At 41.6% G+C, this 24005-nt stretch overlaps 2 protein-coding genes across 4 annotated transcripts in view; one reads left to right on the plus strand and one right to left on the minus strand.

Moving 5' to 3' along the window:
* Positions 1–13022, minus strand: part of WDFY2 (WD repeat and FYVE domain containing 2) — a 77845-nt gene extending 64823 nt beyond the window's left edge. The window contains exon 1 of the mRNA XM_058424013.1: positions 12954–13022. The gene's annotated coding sequence lies outside the window, so the exon portion shown is untranslated. The remainder of the gene's footprint in view (positions 1–12953) is intronic.
* A 447-nt stretch (positions 13023–13469) lies between these two features.
* The window catches only part of INTS6 (integrator complex subunit 6), a 39337-nt gene continuing 28801 nt past the window's right edge, over positions 13470–24005 (plus strand). For 2 of the 3 annotated variants that reach the window (XM_040054562.2, XM_040054560.2), the window contains exons 1-4: positions 13471–13532; positions 13850–14010; positions 14244–14321; positions 15045–15194. In XM_040054562.2, the coding sequence (XP_039910496.1) occupies positions 13900–14010; positions 14244–14321; positions 15045–15194 (339 nt within the window). In that variant the 5' untranslated portion in view covers positions 13471–13532; positions 13850–13899. Of the gene's footprint in view, positions 13533–13849; positions 14011–14243; positions 14322–15044; positions 15195–24005 lie in introns of all 3 variants that reach the window. The other variant, XM_040054561.2, reaches the window with a different exon arrangement.

Below are 24005 nucleotides of genomic sequence, written 5' to 3' on the forward strand. Positions count from 1 at the left end.
GTAGAGAGAAAAATTAGGATTAAAAAATAAACATGGCAGTACCATTGTGCAGCACGCTCTCAAGAAAATATATATTCATTTTTAGCTGCCATGCAACTGCTGTTGGCTTTGTAACTGACTGTGAACATGAGAGAACAAAAAAAGTGATGCTGTGTCAGTGTGTGGGCTGCAAATGAGAACTCCTGGCTCATACATTTTGCCCCATAAGCAGTTCTGGCATTGTATGCAGTCTTATTGCTGTTTCCTTTGTCCTCATTGATCCTGCTATAGTATTACTCACATTTTGGGCTCCCAACTTTCTGTAAAAAAACCTCTGTAATTTAATTCATCGTGGTTTTGGTAGAACTTTCTGACCACTAATTCTTCTAAGCTCATTATTCTCATATTTTTCTAGGCCTCAGGACTTAGGACTTTTTTTTTTTTTTTTTCCTTCCCTAAATCTTCCCTCTGTCATAATGAAGAATCATAAAGTATGATCAGCAAACACAATTTTGTATCTGGAAAATGCATTAAAATCACCTATGTAACCTGCATGAAAGGTAAATAAACTTGTCTTAATATAATGTAGGAACTATATGAAAACTTTGAAGTATTTCCTTTTCTTTCATCTCAAGTGTGCAATTAAGAACATATCCAGGGAATATCAAGGAACGACTTCTTACAATAACTTTTGAAAATTTGGTGGTTTTTTTTTTTTGTTTTTGTTTTTGTTTTTGTTTGTTTGTTTGTTGTTTTGTTTGTTTTGTTTTGTTTTGTTTTGTTTTCCTCACTTTTATTACACATGGCTCTACGGTAGATGCTGTTAGATTAACAAAATGCTTTCAGCCATCTGAAATCTCACTAAGTTCAACAAAGCCAAGTGCAAGGTCCTGCACCCAGATCAATGTATTACCCATACAAGCCAGGGGATGAATGGACTGGGAGCAGCCCTGCAGAGATCCTGGGAATACTGGAGAGTGAAAAATTGGGTATGACCCAGCAATGTGCACTCACAGCCCAGAAAACCAGTCACACATTGGGCTGCAACAAGAGCAGAGTGGCCAGCAGGTCCCAGGGAGCTGATTCTTCCCCTCCACTCTGCCCTTGTGTGACACCACCTGGAGTGCTGCATCCAGCTTTGCCATCCCCAGCACAGGAAGGACATGAACCTCCCAAAGCCGATCCAGAGGAGAACCACAGAAATGGTCAGAGGTCTTGAACACCTCTCCTATGAGGAAAGGCAGAGAGAGTTGTTCAGCCTGGAGAAGAGAAGGTGCCAGGGAAACATGATTACATCTTTCAACATATAAAGGGAGCCTGTAGGAAAGAGTGAGAGACTTTTACCAAGGCTGGTGGTGGCAGGACAAGTGGCAAGGGTTTTAAAACAAAGGAAGGTAGATTTAGATTAGGCATAAAAAGAAACCTTTTGCAAGGCAGGTGGTGAGAAACTAAATCATGTTCAGAGAAGTTGGGGATGCTCTATCCCTGACCTGGAAGTGTTCAAGGTCATGTTGGATGGGGCTCTGAGCACCGGGTGTAGTGGAAAGTGTCCCTGCCCATGGCAGGGGGCTTGGAACTCAGTGATCTTTAAGGTCCCTTCAAACCAAAACCATTCTGTCATTCTATGATCTGAGTTTCCAAAGAGAAAAACATGAAAACTATTATTAAAATATAAACTACTATTAAAAATATAAAAATGTTTGTTGCTTGTTAATATTGAAAGTGCCTTTGAAGAAGGAATGAAGGAATAATTAAAAAATACAATAAGTTTGATACAAATTATGGCCGGAAGATCTTAGCAATGCTACTGCTAACAAAGCTCATTTTAATACATACTTTAAATAGAAAGTTTTTGGAGCTGGTCAGTTTTCTTGCAGTCAAGCCATTTTTACCTCTTACTGCAATTACATGGAAAGCTCCATATTGTACAAATGAAGCATCTGAGTCCTTAAAAAATAGGTGGAACCCTCACTAAGCTGCCAGTTTTGTCAGCTCAAACCTGTGACAAAAGATGGCTTTAAAAGCTTGTGGTTCCTAAAGCAGGGCAGCTGAACTCATCCCTCCTGTAGAAAATGATTTCTGCAAGGAATCCCAAGAAGCAGCTTGAGAGCAAAATTGCAGAAGTTTCAGTGTATACAGGGACTTATGACTCACTGCTGCAGGGCCGTTTGGAGTTAAAAAAGAATCCCAGATTGTCTAATAAACTTTTGCATGTCTTATTCTGTGCCAACGTTATGTGCCACCTTGTCTTTAGCAGGCAAGTCACCATTTCTGGCCATCACTGTGGTAAGAGGTTCCTCAGCCTCTGGGCACATATAGTCATCCCAGTAATGTCACATTTAGATGGGCATTATCATGGATGGTGTTGTAAAGCATTTGGTTCTGATTATCTCCTGGCCACTCCTGATAATTTTAATTCTAGATAGATTGCAGCCAGAATGTCTGATTGCTTTGAACGTCTTGCACTGTAATAGGTCCATATGTTTATCGTCACAATCTACAGAGTGCCCTTTGATTTTGAGGAGAGAACCATATCTGAGTCAAATTTAGCTGCTTTAGGGAGACTTCCTTTGGGACAAGAGTGGGTGTAAAAGCACTGGCCCACCCTAGGACATCCACCAAATGTGAAAATTCATGAAAGTGGGAGAAACACTCTTTATTGTAAAACAGAAAATGCTCTAGAGACAAGAGGCCCCATGTGTTTGGAGGGCAAAACCAATTATTCAGTCATGTCCTCATCTGTAACTCAGTGACCTCCTTGTATAAAAATATCATCTGACAGGATAGTAGAAATGTTTCTGTGAAGACTGAGGAACTGATGAGTGTACAGCTTGTACCTCTGAAAGCGCATGAGGAAACTCCAAATGCAAAAACAGAGAAAACCTGTGATTCAGTCCAGCTGGGAGAGAGGAGAAAAAAAAAAAAATTACACTCTCAGTAGTTTTCATTAGCCCCTGAAATTCAGGCTAACTAGACCCAGAATACCCTCTGTATTTTATGCTTAATATGAGCACGGAACAATTTTCACACAGAGGCTCTAAACCAGGTATCAGTATCAAAAAAGATAAAGGTGCACAAAGGACTCCACAGGAGGCCAAGCGATGCTCTTGAAATCAAAAGAACTTGTCTGGTATGTTAGATCAGAGTCCAGTAACAGGAGGGGACTAGGGCAATAGTTATTTGCCAGTGAACCATGACAAGAAATAATAAGAATTTGCCATGCCTCCAAAAGTGTTCAAGTGAGAAGACACTGGACAAGGGGACAGGCAGTAATTAAGAACATGTAAAGACGGTTTAAACTGTACTGAATGAATATTGGAAACAGGTTTCTCAATCAGAAGAAACCTAAAAGTAGACATGCATGCAGGCACATACTTAAACAAACAAACAAACAAAAAAACCCCAACATTTTCTTCTTCACCCAAAAGTGATGATGTAAAATTGCTTTTGAGGAAGTGACTCCTCCTCCAAGCCAGATCCACGTATCATCTGAGAGGTTGCCAGGAGTTTCATGCCAAAATTTCCAAGTAATCTGCCTATACATCAATTGCAAGAGCTCTGCACAGAATGCAAGAGCATTGGCTTCTGAACCTTACCAGTGCAGATCCAGCTGATGAAACTTTCTCCAGGGTTTTGGTACCTTCCAATCCAGCAGTTTAGCCACAATGACCCTTCCACCGCAGAAGCAGTGCAGGCATCTAGCAAACTTCCTAGCACTTGAGGAGCTATGTGGTGAGAGTCCCAGGCAGCTGCCAGGACCCTGACTGCTAGAGTACCACTTGGATGCTGGCAGCCTAATTTCTCTCCTTCACAGTGGCACATGCTGAAGTACAAGCCATCCTCTCAAGCACTTCACCGTGCAGATTTTTGTTCTAGGGACTTCAACACCTGGCTTGCAGAATATCTCCACAGGGATGTCTGACTGGACCTGTGTCAATCAGCATTCAATTGCTTGACACACTCCTCTGGAAGATGGGTGCCAGATGCTAAGGACTCTCTTACCTCCCCTTTGATACAATCCTGCCTGACAATTTTCCTCTCACAACTGCCAATAACCGAACAGAAAAAAACAATCCAGAATAGAAACTATGACAACTTTCATATGCAGGGATGGGCTAGAACCTGATCTGAATGGGGAAGGGGAAAGAAGGAATTGTTGTGCAGCTGCAGCATGATTTCATTCTGTGAACACATCACTCCAGTGCCTTCAAATCCTCTTGTAAGACAACGTTTTACTATGTGTAAAAGTGACAGTCAAAAAGGCTTTGCTACCATAGACCTTTTTAGGTATCTGCCCTTTCCCCAACTTAAAGGTGTGCAGTATGAGTTCTGACTTGTATTTATGGGAGTACTTTTTCTATGAAACTATATTTTGATTAATTTCAGGGGGTTTCATTCATGTCCTTCGATCATGGCCAAGGAAAAACATGGAGCTATGTGCATCTGTGCATTGCAGGTACACATACACGAACAAAGACTCAGACGAAAATGAGGGAAAAATACCACTTCTGACTAGGCATCACAATTCTGAAAAGAAAATTTATACACATTTTATGCTTTTGTTTTATAATAAGAGGTGACATGCTGCTCAAGTGCTGACTTGTAGCGGAATAGATAAAAAATTCTTGGACCATCAGTCGCAAGAAATCACAGGGTTGTACTTACAGAGGTCATTAACTGTCCAGACATCTGTTGGGTAACAAATTCTGCCAAACACAGATCATGAAGCGGATCTTGAATTATGCAGAGGATAATTTCACAATCAAGAAAACAGTAAACTCAAGCAGAGAAAGAGCTGTGTAAGACTTTCTCATTGCCATTTGGGAAGGAATTCACTTCAGTGTCAGAATTACAGGGAAGGGTGATACAGTGGCAGTGGTCTGCTGCATTGCTAGCAGTGCAATAAGTAACAGATTTAGATGATGGTCACAATTACAGTAATACACTCCACAAAGTAATTGACATTATAATAAAATTGTCCATATTAATTAGAGGGACACTGTGACAAAAGTGAAAACTCCTCAGTGTCTCAGTGAAAACTATTGTAAAGCATATTAACACAAAAGTAATAGATTTCAGTATAGTAAAAGGGAACTAGGAAACAACGGACAGATGCAGAAAAGAAAAAAATTGTGCTAAGGTAAAAAGAGACCTGAGCATTCTAAACAATGTATAAATTAAAGCATAATAGACTCTAATTCCCCTTGAAAAAGGAATACTGTCCCATTTTTCATAAATTAACTGCAGTAGCCAGTTGGTAAAGGATCACAAATGAGTCCAATTATGCCACACTGGACTATAATTGGGTTAAAGGGCTGTCATTTACCTCTGAAATGAGAGCTCAAATGATATCTGTCAACCTTTGGAATCAGGAATTATTCTGGCATCAGGAGTTACTTATTAGCTGCTGCAGAAGTCTGGGATGCAGCACAACCAGTCATTGAAAAAAGAAAGAATGAAAACACTCATCAGGGCAAATTAGTAGGTTTTTTTTTCTCTTAGCCAGTGGAGGAGAGCTGTATCTAAGTAGATAAGACATATCTAAGCAGAAAAGTCAAGAGGAACATATTGTAACTTTTTCTGAAAGAGAAGATAAAAAGGACCTGAAATGGAAGACTGAAGAAATATAGGATTTGATCAAGGAAAATAAAATTTTAAAAAAACAACCTGCAAACCCTGAAAGGTATTGGAATGGATATAATAGTTAAAAGCCTAGGTTTTGTCACTTTTGCGTTGTTAAGTTAATTTTTGAGACCACAGTTATATAAATCACTGCTAGCTTTATTCACAAGTCACACAAACCAGAAAACAGAAATGCATATATCAGTGTCAAGTTCCTAAGAAAACAGACCAACAGAAAACATACATACCTTAAAAGAGGAAAAGACCAGGAGAAACTCAGAGAAAATGTTACACTTATCACACGACTGGTGTACACACACACACTCTGCCAGATCTAGAGAAGCATACACTTACTGCCAACATGAATTATGGGATGGGCTTTCTTGGACTTTTTATTTTGGCTCCATGTTTGGAAAATAACCATAAATGGTATGTTGCCTTAAAAATGGCTTACCAACAGGAAAATATTAGAACTGATCCTGAAATGTTCAAGGCTTTCTGATTGCAACATCATGAAATCGAAAGCCATCTCCAACAACAAAAGAACTCATCACTGACAAAAATAGCACTGCTCAGTGAAGGCTTTGTTGTGAGAAAAGGTTATACTTGTAATTCAGGGTTTGATATAAGCTGGTCTCAAGTCAATTCTAAAATTTTCCTAATGAGAAATGCTTTTGTAGTCTCTAACTCAGTAAGAATTATCCTTTTGCAATTTTCAAAGCTGTGTTTTAAGTGTCCTTCCTTCTCGTTTGAAATATTTATAAAACAAGACACTATTTTTCTGCAAATTGGTGTAGGACAGATTTGCCCACTGTGGCACCCACTAACATTTTCTATGACAAACAGGCCTTATATCAGAGCTTCAATGGGCATGTAAAAGTAGAAAAGAAAAAAAAAATCCTCTCACTTCATTTTAATTGCATCTTTTGAATTACATGCTCAGCAACAGTGCCAAACACCTTGACATAGGTCCTTGAAGGCATGAAATACAGATGACAGATTTCCTCTCTGGATGAGAGGCTTTATTGGGTTAATTGTATTCTGGAGGACCTATGTCTGTGCTTTATAGATGGCTTTTGTAGAGATTTCCGATTAGCTACTAGTTGAGATTTGATTACGTTTTCATTAACTGCTAAGTGGAAAAAGATCAACTGGTCCATATTCCGTTCAGCATCAGTCACCAACCAGCTGCTTTCCAGGGAGCAACTGAGTGCATCTTTATTTTAGAGTGTATTTTGATTTTGGGCAAAAGATAGCAATGCACAATAATCACATTCAGAGTAAAAGTTGGACAAAAACCTCTGCAGTGAGGCAGTATTTTAAAGAACAAACTCCCAGCTCTCAAATACCACATGCAGGTGTGATACCTCAGTGGAAAACAGCTTATGAATGAATGAATAATTCTGTCTGTTTACCAAGATTATGCACATTACATTTGCCATTTAAAAAACCCAAACCAAACCAATCACAAACAACAAAAAACCCCCAACTCGTTGCTTTGACTCCCTGGGAAGTGCTTGTAGGCTACCTTTTAGCTCTAAGTGCTTTATAATCCAAGCTGACTGTAGCTGAAATTGGTGTCCCTTAGCTGCTTGATTAGTTAGATAAATTCTGTACGCGTGCGTCTGGGATCCATGGTAATGGAGTTACGTTGCTATGCTATGAAATGTGCAGGAAGGTCCAGCACTTCAGGAAGGATATGAGTTCCAGGGCTAATGAAACACTGTAGTGAAGGCAAGAAGGAATGCTTGGAGGAATGAACAAAAGCAATCAGTGGAACAGTGACAGGGGACTGCTCAGGTGAGCGGGTACAGGCAAGGCATCAGTGCCCCAGGAAGGTTACCCTGGGAGCGCTGTAACAACCACCCCAAAGACCATTTAAAAGTGGTGTTGTAAAGGAGAAGTATAATAGTTTTGTTCCTGTCCTCCTGAGGAAAGGCTGCATGGCAACATTTTTACAGGTACTTGTGTTGTGTGGATGACAATTTAACACACACACACAGACCCACACCCACACCCAAACCAGGCAGATTGCTACGAATGATCTTTCTCAAACTTTCCATAGACCTATTATCTCTGGACATTTTGGCAAGAGAAGATTTTTTTTTTTTTTTTTTTTTACCCTGGCATAACAAGCAAAAGTCTCCTCAAGACTCCTCCTGTGTTCATGACCTGGGGACTGGTGGGAAGCGGAGAAGTCTGTACTGATATTTTCCTGGGCATTCTGGTGGTATCAGTAATCAAATGGGCTGCTGCCACCAGCATCTCGGAGAGGGGAAGAAGGAAGGGATGAAGGGATGAAGGGAGGAAGGGAGGGAGGGAGGGAGGGAGGGAGGGAGGGAAGAAGACTTTATTGTATGCTAAAAGGTGTTTGTGCTAGAGAGTGTTTTCTGTTCCCTTTGGATCTTGATGCACCAGCTTAGATACTCAGGTAGATAGATACTTAGATACAGAATAAATTTAAAGGACCGGAGCTGAGATAGGGTTTTGTTCTTGACCAGAACCCTAACTTAAGTAAAAGGAGCAATGTAACACATTAGGAAGGGTAAATAAGAACTGCAATTCTATTTGAATTCTCATGTGTGTTACCTTATTGCAACTGTAATTTTGAAAAGTTTAAGTAGCTTTTTCCAGATCATATTTAATATTCCTCCATGGTCCCAAATAGGAGAGGTCTTGCTCTGTTAAACACTGTTAAATACATATGAAGACAGTGCATAGTCTAGAAGACCTTTCAATCTATGGCAAATAATAGTAAAGAAAAAGCATGTATCAAACACAGTTTATTTCATGACAAAAGCCTCCTTATCTTCTATTCAGATGCCTTGCAACCTCTCCATCATTAACTGACTGAATTCTGCTGTCATGGCCAGATGACGACGAAGAGATCAGGATTTTTCTCTGAAAATAATCTTACTGTGCACTTCCATCATAACTTTCTTTACAAATACCCAAGTACTTCACAAATACTCACGAATTTAAGTCTCCCAGTACCTACATTCAGTCTGCACAGTTAGAGAACAAGCTCTATCAAACTCTTGTTGAACACATTTTCTTGTATTTCCACATTAACTGTCCTTCCCCTGGATGGTACACTGTTCTTCACTGTGGTTCCAACTCCCAAGCCAGGAAACAGCAAGGGATTTGGATGACTGGAGGGGTGGTGGGGAATACAAAAATCCCTAGGAAGCTTCAAAGGTTATCCTCTGGGTTTCCCAATGGATGTACAATGAAAAAGAGGCTGTCTTTGAAGATGGGCCAAGAGAAGCCAGATTCCCACTTCTGTCAGAGGTCATTGTTCTGCAGAGAGATGTAGTTTCACTGTGTTCTGGTGCTAGGGAACCCAAAGTACAGGCTTCTAAAAAGGTGCTATTTTCAAAGAAAGGCAGCTGCCTCTGCAAATCTTGGAAAAATAGGCATCCTCAGTCAAGTCCTATAATATATTTTTAAAAAGTCTTCTGTTTACCTAGGCTGCCTGAATTATAAGATTTAATCAGTTTATCTTTGGTAAGAATTTTAGGGAGAGTGAAGAAAAAATAAGGTCAAACCTCACTGCATTGAAACTAGTAAAAAAACCCAACAGGACAAAACAAAATCTCCCAACAATATATGCTGCCATGTATGCAAGACAAGTGAACAGTAAAATTTTATTTGTGGCAAAAAGCAAGTTGAATGCACAGAACATGGCTGAAGGAAGACTAAAAAAAAAGTATTAAAAGATAAATTGAAACTCAGAATGCTGTTTAAAGAGATATGTTTTTATGATAACCAGTAGAATTAAATTAGGAAATGGAAAATGTTACTGTTAAATAGGGGGGGAAACATTTAATAATGACAATCTAAAAGGCTACAGAACTGTATTCTAAAGGAAGGTGTGAAAAAATTCACTGTATCATTAGGACCTGGACTGACTAAGAGCTGGACATTTCCTTTGTGAAAATAATTCCATATTGAAGAGACAGACAATTTAAAAAATTATACTATCAGTTCTAGTTCTCCAACCTGCTTGAAGGTTATTAACACAGCATCTTCCATTTAAGCCTGAAGTTTAGGACAAAATAAGGCCAACACTATGTGATAATACAACAAAAATCTCAAAAACATTAACTTGGAGAAGAAGCTATTTAAGGAAAAACACAGTAACAGCAAATGATAGGAAAATCTCTTCAGCTTTTTTTCATATGATGGAGGTTTTTAGGTATATTTTTACACTCATATTTGATTTTTGATTTATTGACTTACCATTCAAATGTAATGTAAATCTGGACCTTCAATACTAACCTTATTTGTGCCCAAATGGACACCTATTCTCGGAAGATGAGAAAACAGATATTCTTAGAAATACATATACATTCATGCTTCCTCATGGACGTACAAGAAACACAAAAAAACCTATGGAAGCAGGTGGAATCTTTTGCATCATGAGGACAGCAAGAGTATTCCTCCAGCCAGAAGCTTGCTGAAATCATTCATCTTGACTCAGGAGAAAAGGTAGAACTGGCTCATTTGGACAGTGCATGGGATGTCACTTTGCTCACCATATTAAAAAAAAAAAAAAGATGCATCTGTTTTCAGGGTCAGCCTTAACTCTCCCTGCTCAGCTGTGTCGGCTCTGCCAGTAAAGAGCATAAGCACTAATATCACTGGGGTTTGTTCCTTTGCAGCCAATCTCCCACACAGACTTATAAATGCGACTCTGATGGCAGTGCCAGCCATTATGACTCTCACATCAAGAGGCTGATGCACAGTTAAGGCCTGGGATGATTATCTGTCTTTGAAAGAATCTTTCTCAGTATTAATCAAGTTGGCCAGCTCCCAGCAGCAAAGTACCAATGCCTAACGCAGACACCACACCCCCAGCCATGATTCCGCCCTATAGCAGATCTAATACAGATTTAATATAAGATGCATAAGAGCTCCAAATGGCCTCAAAGATATCAGCAAAAAGTATACAGTAAATTAGTTTCCCTGTATAAATCCCATTTGAACTGTGTATAAGTTTTGTCTGTGGGATTCTTCCCATTGGTGATAATTACCAGAGCTGAGCGAACTAGGGATAAGAGTGGGGCCAGCTGCTTCGGTCTCACCTTCCTCTTGCACTGGCAAGACAGTTACAGCATGCCTACAGCTTGCAATTTTCAAAGTTGATTCAGAATCCATGCTGGTTTATAACTGATTCTACCATCATGAATGACCATGGCTTTTTCCCTGATCTATCTTCATTTACTGGCAACAAAACGTAATTCCAAATGGCCTCCCAGGATTTATGTAAAGGCTTTGTTGCCCAGGCTGCCTTTCACCAGGACATTTTCTTGGTATGGCAAGGACTCTAAAATGCCTCTTTTCTAGCACTTTGGAGAAGGAACCACTCCACTCCAGAAGTTTCCCATTTTTCAGATGTTCCCCAAGAAGATGCTTGATGACATACACATAAAAGTGATGATGGTTTTATTAGGATGGTCAATGAAATACCAGCAACATACAGAGAGAATATGGCATGTCTGAACAATGTGCCTATCTCAGAAATTTAAAAGGAAGCAATTAAAGGTCATCATCATACACTCAGTCCACATTACTCCCAAATGATCCCAAGGCGTGATTTGCTAAAGCAGCACCGCAGCCTACAACTTGAATCCCACCACCTCAGGGAGACAATGACTACTCTTCCAGCAGCCAGTCTTGCTGACCTTAGGAGCTGCAGAAGATACCTTTAACCTTCTTTGGGGACCTGAGGGGACAGAAGGTGTCCCAAAATACCTCTGTGGAGAGAAAATGACTGTGAACCAAGCCTCTCTGATAGTCCAAATGTTTTACTGTGTATAGTCCAAGTGTTTTACTGTGTAACATGCAGCTGGATTCCAGGGTAACCCAACAATGTGGCCTCTGTGGCACCTGCTGGTCTTCTCCCTCTGACAGGAGCAGTTCAGATTAAACAGTAGAACCTATACCAGAACAACCCTGCTGCAGCTCATGAGACCCAGCACCACTGCTAGAGCTCTAATACTGAACTGATGGAAAGATACAAGCAGCTCAAGAGCCACTGGGTGCACATGAGCTTGGCCACTCTCATCACCAGCAGCACAATCCACAGTGAGAAATAATCATAGAAAAAGAAGTTACTTCAAAAGTTGTTGTACTTTGGTCTGCACCAACTCCAAAAATTCCTTCCCAGCTCTCCCAAGGTCCTTAAGATTGGAGATACTTTAATGGCCTTGAACGGTAAACTGGGCTGAAAGGAAGTGCCCTTGATTTCACCCCAAAGCCTGAGAAAGGATGGCACAGGTCACAGGTCCAGCACCAACAGGAAAGCTAAAATAAGCTGCTTGAAGGCATAAGAATGCCTTATTGCCAATACCAATTTGCAATGGAAATGTGATTCTATCCCTCTCTCTTCCTAGAAATTATAATCTTCTATTAGTCTGAAAAAAAAGATAATAAAAGAGTCCAGTTAAGCTCTTGCCTAACAAGACAGAAATCTTGTCTTGAAGACCAAGATGAATCAAGCCAGAACACTGCCAATTTTATCTTGGGAGAAGGAAGGAGCACAGTGCCTTTAAACCTTCTAGAGCAGTAGCTGTGGGAGCACATCAGCTGGATCAGGGAGGGGGAAAAAAAAAAAAAAAATCAGATAGGAAGCAGAGCATTCTCCTGAACAGATTATGTTAAGAAATGGCTCTGGAGTTACTGCTCCAAGGCTGTGAACAGTAGACTCAATTGCTGTGGAAAAAACCCCACAAACAAACCCTAACAAATTGCCAAAAAACTGAGAAGAGAGATCTTCATCATTAATTGGTTAGGAACACTCCATAATTACAAGATTTATAAGAAATAAATATGGAGTGCTTCAGTATGGATGGAAAAAAACTTAGCTGTTAATCACTGCCCGTATGGAAGGCAAAAGGTCACAGCTAAGGCTAGCCAATTTTTTTTTTTTTTTTTCCTCGGAGGATCGAATGATAGGCCAGAAGCGTCTCTGGGAATTCATCACCAAAATGGTACCGGGCCGTCTTCTCCATCCTAAACCCAGTGGACACGACAGGCGAGCCCGGTGCTGTCTGCCAGGAGCCAAAGTTTCCTAGAGGAAACCCCTCCGCTCCCTCGGCACCGGGGCTAGCGGGGCTCTGCGGACGCCGCCCGGGCCGGAGGGGCCGCGCTGGCATCTGGCCGCAGCACAGATCACCCAGAGCCCCTAAAGCGCTCCCCTCGTCCCGGCCAGGGGACAGGACCCGCTGCGGGGGCAGGCGGGGATCTTCCCGCAGCCTCAAGGAGAACGGCGGCGCCCGGAGACGGGGCGGGGGTAGCGCCCGCCCTCTTCCCTCCCTCCTTCCGTCCCTCCCACCCCCGTGACTCACCCGCCGCTCCCGGCGGCGACGAGCCGCCAGCGCCGGAGTTACCGCCCCGGCCCGGCCCGGCGCTCCCCAGGGATCACCCTCCGCCCTCCCCGGGCAGGCGGGTCGCGCAGGGCGCTGCCCCTGAGGGACGCGTCACCCCGCAGCCCTCGAAATAGCTCAGCGAGAGGGGCGGCGGCGACAGATCCCTCCCCCGTCCGTCCCTCCCACGCTGCCCCTCGGCGTCCCCGGCGCCTGGAGCGCATCCACGGGCGGCGTCCACGCGAGCACCGGCGCTCCCCGCCCTGCCCCGTGTCCCCCGGCCGGCCGCCCCCCCGCCCGCGGCTGCGCCTGCGCGCCCCCGCCGCCCGGGCCCCCCCCCGCCTGCGGCTGCCCGGCCGATTTGAATATGGTAATGAGCGTTTACCGCGGCCCTATGGTGGAGCCAGGAGGCCGTCACGTGAGGCGGGGACGTGTCCTTGAGGGGCGGGGCCGACCTACCCAGGCTGCCTTAAAAGCGGGCGGCGAGCGAGGAAGCGCCTCAGTCAGAGCGAGAAAGTGCCGGGGCGGTGGGGTTGCGGCTGCTCCGCCTGAAACTTCTGAGTAACATCAACAGGGGGAGGGGAGGGCGGGCGGCGGTGGAGGAGGAAGGTGGTGGTGGGGGGAAGGATAGCCAGCAGCGCAGCCCTATCCGCCTCTCCCTCGTAAACCAGCCTGTGTTGGGCTGAACAGGCCCCTCACACAAAGGAGGGCAGGGCAGGCAGGGCTGCCCCCCCTTCCCCCCCGCCTCGGCAGAGGGGCAGCGGGGAGGCGCCCTTCCCCGTGCACAGCACTCACAGCCACTTACTCCTCTCCCGTCCCCCGTCTTCTCTTCTCTCTCCTCCCTTCCCCTCACCTCCCCGCCACGGTTCTCCCCTCAGCCCCGCGCCCGCTCTCCATGTAGCCGTCCGGCCGCCGGCCCCTCCGCACTATGCCCATCTTACTCTTCCTGATAGACACGTCTGCCTCCATGAACCAGCGCACCCATCTGGGCACCACCTATCTGGATATAGCCAAAGGCGCTGTAGAGACTTTCATGAAGGTACCGGGCTCTGCCTTGCGAGAGGAGGCGAGAGAAAGCGAGGGAGACTGACTGCGCGGGGAGGGGAGGGGGCGGCAGGGAGCGGGGGGCTGCCTGGGCCGGGGGCGCGGGCGGGAGAGAGCGAGAGAGTGCGTGTGTGTGCGGGGAGGGAGGGGAGGGCCGGGCCGAGCCGGGGGGCTCCGGCCGCGGCGCCGCCTCTCGGCTCACCCTCCGCTTTGTCCCCCGTGCTGCAGCTCCGAGCCCGGGACCCGGCCAGCAGGGGAGACAGGTACATGCTGGTCACTTTCGAGGAGCCTCCCTACGCTATCAAGGTAACCCCCGCTCACCCCCTCTCCTTCCCGGCCTCCTTCCGGCCCGTCCGCCCCCCGCCCGCCTCGCCCCGGCTGCCGGCGGTCCGGGGGAGCGCGGCACACACGGGCTCCGGCGGCGGCGCTGACATCAACATGGCCGACGCTTTTCCCCTGTGCGGTGTGTGCGAGCAGCAATGAACTGTGGGGGATATTTATTCAAGTTGGGAGAAGTGACAGCAACTCCAAGGAGAGTTCGGCTCGGAAGGGGCGAGCCGGGGGAAGGACCGACTTCAGCCCGGAGAGTCCCGGACTCGGAAGAGGACGGCGCTTCCCTGGCCCCGCCGCGGCGGGGGCGGGGGACGCACCGCGCGGGGGAAGGGGGCGGTGGGTCCACATGACACAGGACGGTGAACCTGTTGGAGATCGCTTCACAGCGCAGTTGGCTTCCATCGGGGCAGGGATCTGGGAGGAGGATGTAAATAGCTTTAAGGTTTGGGCTCCGGTGTCCTCAAATAAATTTGTCCCGTGGAACAAATCAAAAATGCCCATTTGGTAAATGGGGAGTTTCAAGGATTCGGAGAAGTCCGTCATTTCAGCTTTTTGGGGCAGCATCAAATACTACGAAGCTCTGAGGTGTTTAGTTAACATTTTACAGTGAGCTGCGTGCAGGAAGGAAGGCTCTTTGTGGCCGAACAGGAAAGCAAAACTCGTATCTGTAGAATCTTCTCACGTTTCTCTTTGCAGGCTGGCTGGAAGGAAAACCATGCAACGTTTATGAATGAGCTGAAAAACCTTCAAGCTGAAGGACTTACGACTCTTGGCCAGTCCCTAAGGACAGCTTTTGATTTATTAAACTTAAATAGATTAGTAACTGGCATAGACAACTATGGGCAGGTAGGTTGACTTTTACTAGGTGGAAAAATCTTAAAACACAATCTTCCCAGAGACAGTAATTAGCTAGTTGTCCAATGTGGCGTCTTTATGGAATATTCAATATGGGAGCTTCTTCAGAAGTAAGCAGAGCTCAGTTAGCTTGAAGAAATACAGTCAGTGAGTATAGTTTGGTGCCCAGCCTACTTTCTTTTGTTCTTTAATTTCAGGCATTTCTCAGTTTTTAACTGTGATGTAGCCTCCAAGTTGACCTTTTCAGTTCAATTTTTTTTTTTCAAGTCTGTGTTCAATACCTTAGCTGGTGAGCTTGTTAGGGCTATGAAAACTTTGCTTTCTCTATACAGTGCTGAACAGTTTGGGAGATGAGCCATTTTTCTAACAACACTGCATGTCCAAAAGTACTGGAAGGAGCACAACTTTTTCCAAACGCTTTCTTTCCAGTGAGTTTACCACAACATTTCTCTGCATACATGTATATTTATAAACCTGCCTGTTAGATCAGAGCCTTGAGAAGCAGTGCTTTTTTTAATCTCTATTGTAACTATCCCTTTAAAACAGGAGCTTTTTGGTGTCGGCCAGCATTCTCAGGCTCATTAGTATGAGCTGCTAAAATACAGACATTGTAGATTAAATGCGTGCATTAGGGCTCAATACAGAGTTCTTTCTGGTGCTGGATCAAAGCCTGGATTTGTTTCACTTGAAGGATGCTACTAGTGTTGGGCAAAGTATATCGTGAACTTTTCACGTGGGGCATACTAACTTGAATCTCCCCCTTTTGTTAGTCTTGTGTAATTCCATATCCACTGAGGATTAGTACTTAATACTGCTCTTGGTATTTAACATGGGAATGTGGTTGTGAGCATAAGTCCTCCTTCTTTCACCTCTCTTTCTAGTCTAAGCAGAGTTTGTGATAAGATGCCATATTTGTGAAGGAAATTCGTCATGCTGCACTGTATGGCTTCCTGGTGAGATGATCAAGTGAGCCTAAACATTTTAAAAATGTCTGTTTAGTGACGAAACTTAAAAAAGCACTAATTCCACACTTGAGTTGTTTTCTCCGATGGCCATCTGCTGTCCTCATACATCTGTGTGTAATTTTCCCATTTTTCTGGTGTTTTTGTTATTTACAGGAGCTATATTAATCTTTCTTGAACACTTAACCCCTGTAGGCCCATACACAAAATACTTGCTCTTTCCCATAGCTACTGATAATTATTCTAATTAAACCCATGTCAAATAATTTGCTCTAAGTGAACCAGCTGTGCTCAACTACTCAAGTGGGTCATGACTGTTTTGGCTCACTAGTAGTGTTCATTACTGCAATAGCTGCTCTTCTTCCTGTGAAGCAGTGAGTTTGTCTGATCTGTTCTGGTTGTAAGTTTCTCTGGGCTTGAACTCACCCTCACTTGTGCACGTTTCTGCTCCATTCCACATGTGGAGCTGGCTGTTGAGGAGGCATTCATATGTGCTATCAGGTGACTAAACAGAAATTTTAACTCTCTTTAGTGTCTGCAAAAATAGATGAACATATTGCAAGTGGCAGGTCATCTGCTGCTGAAGTCAAAGGTTCCTATTTAGGTTATTCTAACCAAATCGGAAATTTTTTAAAAAATGAATCAAGTTCCACAACACTTAACATCCTTCAGCATTTGTAGGATGAGATATAGGGCAGTTAATTGTCCTCAATTTTACATTTGTCTTTAAAACTGTGTCTTCATGGCCAGTCATCTTCCTGTTATTCTTGTCTACCACCTAAAATTTCTGTACAAATGGGTGTTTAAGTGTACATGGTATGAGAAACTTAATCCAGGGAAATAAATGTGGTCAGGATGCTCAGTTGCATTTGAGATAGCTTTCACTCAGAACATAAATTGCTGATTAACATTTCTCTAAATTAGCTACAAATATTAAGACTATAAAACAGTAGTTAACTGAAATTTAGCTGGCAGATGTTTGAAGACAGTGAGTAAGAGAAGATAATTTTATATTAAAAAAAGACAACATATAGACCATCAAAACCAAAATTCTACAAGTCTTCTGCTGGAAATTTCTCTGGCTAAAAGTCTTTTGACTGTCATGCTTATATTTTGGTGTATTGACAAACTTCTAAGATAGTTGCCAAGATCTACTTATTACAAAAAAATGAATTGTAAAACAGACTTTTCTTACACATGCAAATGACAAGGCATGATGCAAGCCTGGTGGGCTTGTCTGGCTATATCTCCACCAGCATAGTCTCTTGTAGCCCTGCTGAGTGGGAATGGTTTGTTTAAATGGCACAGTGACTCACTGCACTCAATTTCTTTCAAAGTTGACCAGAGTTCTCCATCGGCTGACCTTCTGAAAAAGAATGATGGATGAATGGTCATTCTGGAGTTGGGGAAAAATCTCCTTCATACTTTCTTGCCAGGTTTAACGTTTGGATTTTTATTATGTGTGTTTATCATACAGCTCTTTAAGCAAATGCTTACTGGCTTAGTTATTTATAAAGATTGAGTTACCGTGTGGTCAGCTGATCACAGGATCTCACATTTAGGTCTTAAAGGACACTGTCAACACACTTAGATTGTCAAGAGCCTGGAAGATTTTTTTCATAAGCTATTTCTGATGTAAGTGCTATGGTACAGGTTTATAAATGTTTTTTCCTACTGAGGGGTTGCTAGATCTAATTGTTTTGGGGGCTTTTGTCAAGAAAAACTGTTTTTTGAAAAGTACACATTTTAACGTGGCTGCTCCTTTAGCTTTTGCAGCACTTTCAGACTGATAATTTCAGTATTATACTGCCTGGATCCAATAATAGGGTTTTTCCCCCCCCCCCCCCCTTAGTATGCTTTGTGATGATTATGATAGCAGAAGAAAAAACCTTCAAATAGGGTGTCAGCTTTTAATGTTCACTAAAAATAGCAATCCTTTTCACCTTCTGCATTTTTATGGAGAGCTTAGGAAAAAATACAGCATTTGGACATCTCCAGGAGGAAATCAGTTGAACCCCACCAAGTTCAGTAAAAGTGTACTGTCACATCACACAAAATGTTGTTCTTCATTAGCCCAGTTTACACTTAGATAATTGACTTTTTATTTTCTCCAGTTCAGCTTTTCCATTATTTCAGGTAGCCTGAAATACCAAGCCTTTTACTGGCAGGTTTTTTGTTCTCTTGAAATACACTTCTAGGTCTTGTAACTATGGCTTATTCAGCAGGACATGAGTAGTCACAATTTAATCAAATAGTTTTGAGTGTAGCAAATGTGCAGCTTGTTATAGTTGATAGAAGGATTAAATATTGATAGATGTTTCTGTGGAAACAGAAAATATTCCAAATGTAGCTGCTGTTACAATACAGTGAAAATGGTTGAAATGAACCACTTCAGCTTCAGTTACTTGCAGTTTATAGTGAAGTTTTGAAGACTAAGCACTGAATCTGAGGTAAAATATGTATCAGTGGTGTTTCCATACTTGTGTGCAAAGGACCAGCATGGCCCTACCAAAACTGGAATGTGATGGATGTTTGCAGTTGCCAAAACTCTGATTTATTGATACTCTGTGTTTCGTGTTGCCTGCTCTTTGTGAAATGATGAGTCTCTTTACTGTTTTTTTCAGCAGTATTGCATAGAATAAGGCTTGAGAGGATAAAATACACTTAACTGAGTGGATTTCAAAGGGACTGAGTTGATATTTCAAAATAACTTTACAATTTTTTTCAGGGTGGAATTGGTTTAATACTGCACATAGAAAGTTCTTTTCAAAAATATAAGCTTTTTATAAGTTTTTTTTAATCTCACTTGAGTATCTTGCACATTTTTCAGTAGCATTACTGCTGCTATGGTTAAGTTTCATTTTGAAATGAGTGTAATGTAACAAAAGCACATGCTAACTTTGTTGCTCTGAAACAGAAAAGTCAACTACAATGTGTCTAATACAAGTGGATTTAGAATTGGTACTTTTCGTTCACAATGGTGAATAAGATGTTGCCTGGATTTAGATTAGCGCAAGAAACACTGCTGGGGTGACTTACCAGGCTGTGTACAGTCTTGGTGAAAGCCTTTTAGTCTGTACTGTGTTTCATGTATGAACTGGAGCATAACTAAAGTTTTTTGAGGAAAAAACTAAAATCCAAATGGAATTCATCTGATAAAGAATATATTGGTAACTTAAAAATATGCTCAGAGCTGGAATGATCTGTTTCTGACCTGGAAGTTGGAAGGTATCCTGCATATGATGCCATTGTTTCTAAATAGCTTTTTTCCAAGTGTTTTGGTCATGCCATGTATGACCATCAAATGACACAATCTTAGGTTAACTGCTACTTTATAGTTCTCTCTAAGTATATGTTAAGACTCATTTATTGCTACAGTAGAAGAATTGCTGATGTGTTCCCACAATAAAACTTGGCATTGGTCTGTAGGAGTTCAGGGTGCTTTGCCATAATGGCTTAAATTTAAAATTATTTATTTTAAAAATAAAAAAAAATTGTATCATTCCAACTACACATAAAGTGTACCTAGGAGATCATGTCTAATCATACCTGTAGGCACAAGACAGCTTTAAGTCACACATTGTAGGCTGACTGCTTGCTTATGTGCTTGTCTAGGATCTCCTGAGCTTATGAAATCACAACAATCACATGTGAAAGAAATACTGTTCCCAACACTATGTTATGCTTTTGCGGTGATGTATTCTGTTTTCTTTAAATTGTTGAGTGGGTTTATTTTCCCAAGAACTGTTTGAGGGCTGTTACTGGATTTTGTTGCTTTCAAAAGTCAAAATCCTTTGAAGTACCACTTTGGTCTTAGTATTTTGGGATCATAACACACTGCACTGAAATGGCCTGTGCTGCATGTGCCTCCAAATTTGGAACCAAAGTTTAGGTTTAGCATTTCCTGCTTTGTCATGCTGGCACAGTTGCACATGCAGTTTGCTTCTCATGTTGGTAGAGGCAGAGATTTGCACTTTGAGAGTAGCTCTCCTGGTCTTTTTCTTGTCTTCCTTCCCCATGAAAAGCAAATGGGAGAATTTCAGGCATGAGTAAACAACCACGAAGTGTAACGATGACCAAAATATGAGAGGCTTTCTCACAGTCTCCTGTTTTCTGTGGAATAGCAATGGATTTAACCTGAACCTGTATGCCTGCTGATGTCAAAAGATGTCAAAGATCTGTATGTGAAGTGCTGGTAAAAATCTATCGTTCTCATTTGCTGTGTGATGAAATTAAGCATCTTGGTTTGAATGTAAACCTTTTAGACCATAATCTTTAAACATGCCATCTTTGAAATTTTTAGTTAGTTTTGTATTAGAATACCCTCTAGTGAGAGCTACACAGGCACTCTTAAAGTGTTTTTTCACATTGTGAGGTGGAACTGCTTGCCCTTTAGCCCTCCCAGAACAACAAAGTTCAGCAGAAGTCTTAAGTGTTTTTAAAATCACTTGTGTAGTTCCAATTCAGTATGTTTTTAAAGACTTTGAAACAACCTTACATGAAGTACTTGATTTTTTTTCCAATAAAAACCATCTCATCGATCTGTTCCAGTAGCAGAAATAAGATACTTCAAACAAATTTGATTTGGAAGGGGCAGTGCCATAACGTGTTAATTCCTAAATTATCTGTGTGTGCTGTGCATTTTGTCCAGATACACTGAACAAATACAGAATATGTTGTTGGACTCATGAAGGGTTTTCTGATGCTCAGTATACAGAATGAGAGAAAAGTGGCCATCTCTCTTGCAGCAGTTCTGCCCTTGCAGCTTTGAATCCCAGAATGCCAACCTGATTGTATGCATCTGTCTGTAAGGCATACTCAGCCTAGATCTCTGCTCTGGAACTTCTGGCTTCTCATGGGTTCGTAGTTATGCTGACCTTGCTTCCAGTTGTCTGACTCAGTGTAGTAAAATAAATCTTTTGTGATTGATCAGTGAGATTAATAAACTGGACTGAGCTGTAGTGATTCAAAATTGATTTAAAACAGTTAAGTTGCTCCTGCTGTTGTGGTGATAAACTCCAGAAAGGATTTATGGGGGAGTCTTTGGGAAGTTATTCTGAAGAATTGCTCTGTGTTCCTAGGTCAGTAAGCTACTTTAAGTCTGCTTGTCAGTACTCTGGATTATTAACCCCCTAAGTGTGTGAGGATTTTTGTATACAAGCCTGTCTTTTCTCCTTGGTGGTGTGTTTTTTGGTTAGGCTTTTTTTTCTCCTACTTAGTGTGCTGGCAACTGTAGGACTCATTACCCTTCTCCAGCATATGGAGAACAGAGGCCCAGCTTAGCACTGTGAATTGCACTGACTGAGCCAGAACCAGCTATGTCAAGTCATTGCTGTGAAGCAGAAAGGCTGCTGTAATTAGGGACTTGATCCAGGGCTTGGCAAGGTCAGTTAATTTTGGAATAAAACATTCAGAAATATTTTTAGGAGATATAACCAAAGTCATCTTAAACTTACAGTCTTTGGAGCTGACTTTAAAGTTATGTTTGGTATGGATTGTGTTATTTTATTTTTCTTAGAAAAAGTTTATGAAGGCTCAGATAGGAGCTATTTTTAGCAGCTTTCATTTAGTATGTTCGCTCAAATAACTTTGAAAACTCCTGTAAATGTTTGGCTGATAATCGAGTTTCGGATGATTCCAGTAGTGATGTATTTATTAATCTATAGGTAACTGATAAGGAGCATCTTTTTCTGTAAGTTAAAATTTCCATTACCTTAAAAATAAGATACAAGTTATTACCACAGTTGATTTTGCTGCTTAGGTAGTTAATTTAATTTAAGAAAAAGTTAAAGTTCTTCCTCTTCTAGGATTATATATCTGTCACATCAGTACTTAAATGTTTCAAATGTTAGTGGCCTTTTGTTCTTCATTTCAGTGTGGTTTGTCACTGTTTAGTTACTTGCTGGAATTCATTATGAATAAATTTCCTGTTCTATGCATGTTTTACTTTTTTTTTAAACTGTCACATAATTGTGAAAGATTGAAGGACTGAATTGTTTTTGAAACTTGCCAAGGACCTCATCTAAATTGGAACACTTACAAGTTAATCAAGAAATTATCACTTATATAATGTGATATTTAAAACTCAATTAAATCTGTTTTTAAATGAAAGAAACAGAACAAACCTATATACTAACCTGTGGTTTTTGAAACTTTGTGACTTACTAACGTTGGAACCTCTCTGATTTAGGCACATGAAGGGATGAAAGTATCTTGAGGTTTTAAGTTTGATGACTTAGTAAATCTACGTATTCATCATTCTTTTGTTGTTCAACAGGAATAGAGTCTTAAACTGCTTCCTTAACGTGCCTTCTGTTGTCATGTGTATGTTATTCAATATGGAGATTTTATATTCCAAACTGATCTGTTCTTGCTTTGAAACTCGTTTTCAGGCTCCTTTGAGTTCCCTTTTTTGTTTTCTTGCTGTTAGTTTTGGTTTTGTTCTTGGCACAAACTTTTTGAGAGTGTTCCAAAATGACTGAAGTTGTGCAATTAAATAGTCTTTAAGTAGTTCATTCAGTGCCAGACTTGGAAATTCCAAATGTGTCAAGTTATGAGCATCTATAAAAATGATGCTAAGCACAGTGAATTTTCTTGTGGCATGTTATGGGATGGATGTGCAATGAAATCACTGCCTATAAAACACAAGCTTGCAAGCTTTAGCCAAGCAGGTAGCTGATATACTTAGATATATTTCTGTGCCTTTGTTTTTGAAAAGGGGTTTGATGTCTCTTGTGCAATTCAGGTAACTGTTTTGTCTTGAGCATTTCCAGTTATAGAAATGATATCTGACTGGATCTTTGATTTTTTCTGTACAGGTTTGACTGGACATGGCTAGTTTAAGGTGACATGTTTGGAGGTTCTGTAGTCAATTGAAGTCATAAATGACTATTTAAAAAAGATTTTGGGAGATAATGCTTAGGTCCAAAATACCAAGGAGCAAATGACTTGCTTTCATCCCATTTATTTTCCTCAATACCTTAAATTTCCTTTTCTTAATTGGAACTTAAGTAGCCTGTGTTATGGACATAATGGTTGTTTCAAGAAGTCTCCCTTAGTTCTGTAAACGATGGGCTGAGGAGTTTGATCTCTGGCTCAGCTTTAGGAGAAGTCTGCTGTTACAATTGTGTTCTGCTTTGAAAGCCTTTTGCTAATTGATTTTTATTTAAATTTCTTTTTATTTAAGTCTATAACTTAATTTGTTCCTGGTTGCAATACAGAAAGCTTCATACCACCAAACAGTGGTACATGCAAACACCATGTGTGGAAAAATTATTTAATCTAAATGCTAATCTGTAGTGCCAGTAAGGAATGAAACTGAAACCATGTAACTGCCTTGTCATCCTGCACAGGTATTCCAATTAAGAAACTGTGACTAGCCCATGTCTTGGGTGTTGTAGTACCTCTTAGGTATTTGTTATGTACTTAACTAAAGAATTGTCTAGAATGTGGGAGATTAATTTGCCTACAGTAACCTTGCTGTAGTCTATAGAGGAGGACAGCTGAATTTAGATTTTATAATCTCACCGCATTGAGGAAAGGTATTTTTTAGTAGCCATCCTTACTGTAAAATTGTTGCAATTTTGTTGACTTTTAGTATGAATGAGTGCAGGAGAAATCATTACTGCTTGAAAAGCACTTTCCATGTGGAGAGGGAGATAGTGTGTTAATGGAAGCGTGGGTTCAGACCTTGATAAATTCTAGTGGGCCTTCTTAAAACTACATTTTTAAGGTCTTCTTCAAAAGACAAAATAATTTGAGATAGAATACTGGAAGTGGAGAAGGGAGGAGGTTAGCTTCAAAAGCAAAGCGAATGGGTCTGTAATACAGTTTAGTGTTT

The sequence above is a fragment of the Hirundo rustica genome, chromosome 2, assembly GCF_015227805.2.
Source record: "Hirundo rustica isolate bHirRus1 chromosome 2, bHirRus1.pri.v3, whole genome shotgun sequence".
In the NCBI taxonomy this organism is placed as follows: Eukaryota; Metazoa; Chordata; class Aves; order Passeriformes; family Hirundinidae; genus Hirundo; species Hirundo rustica.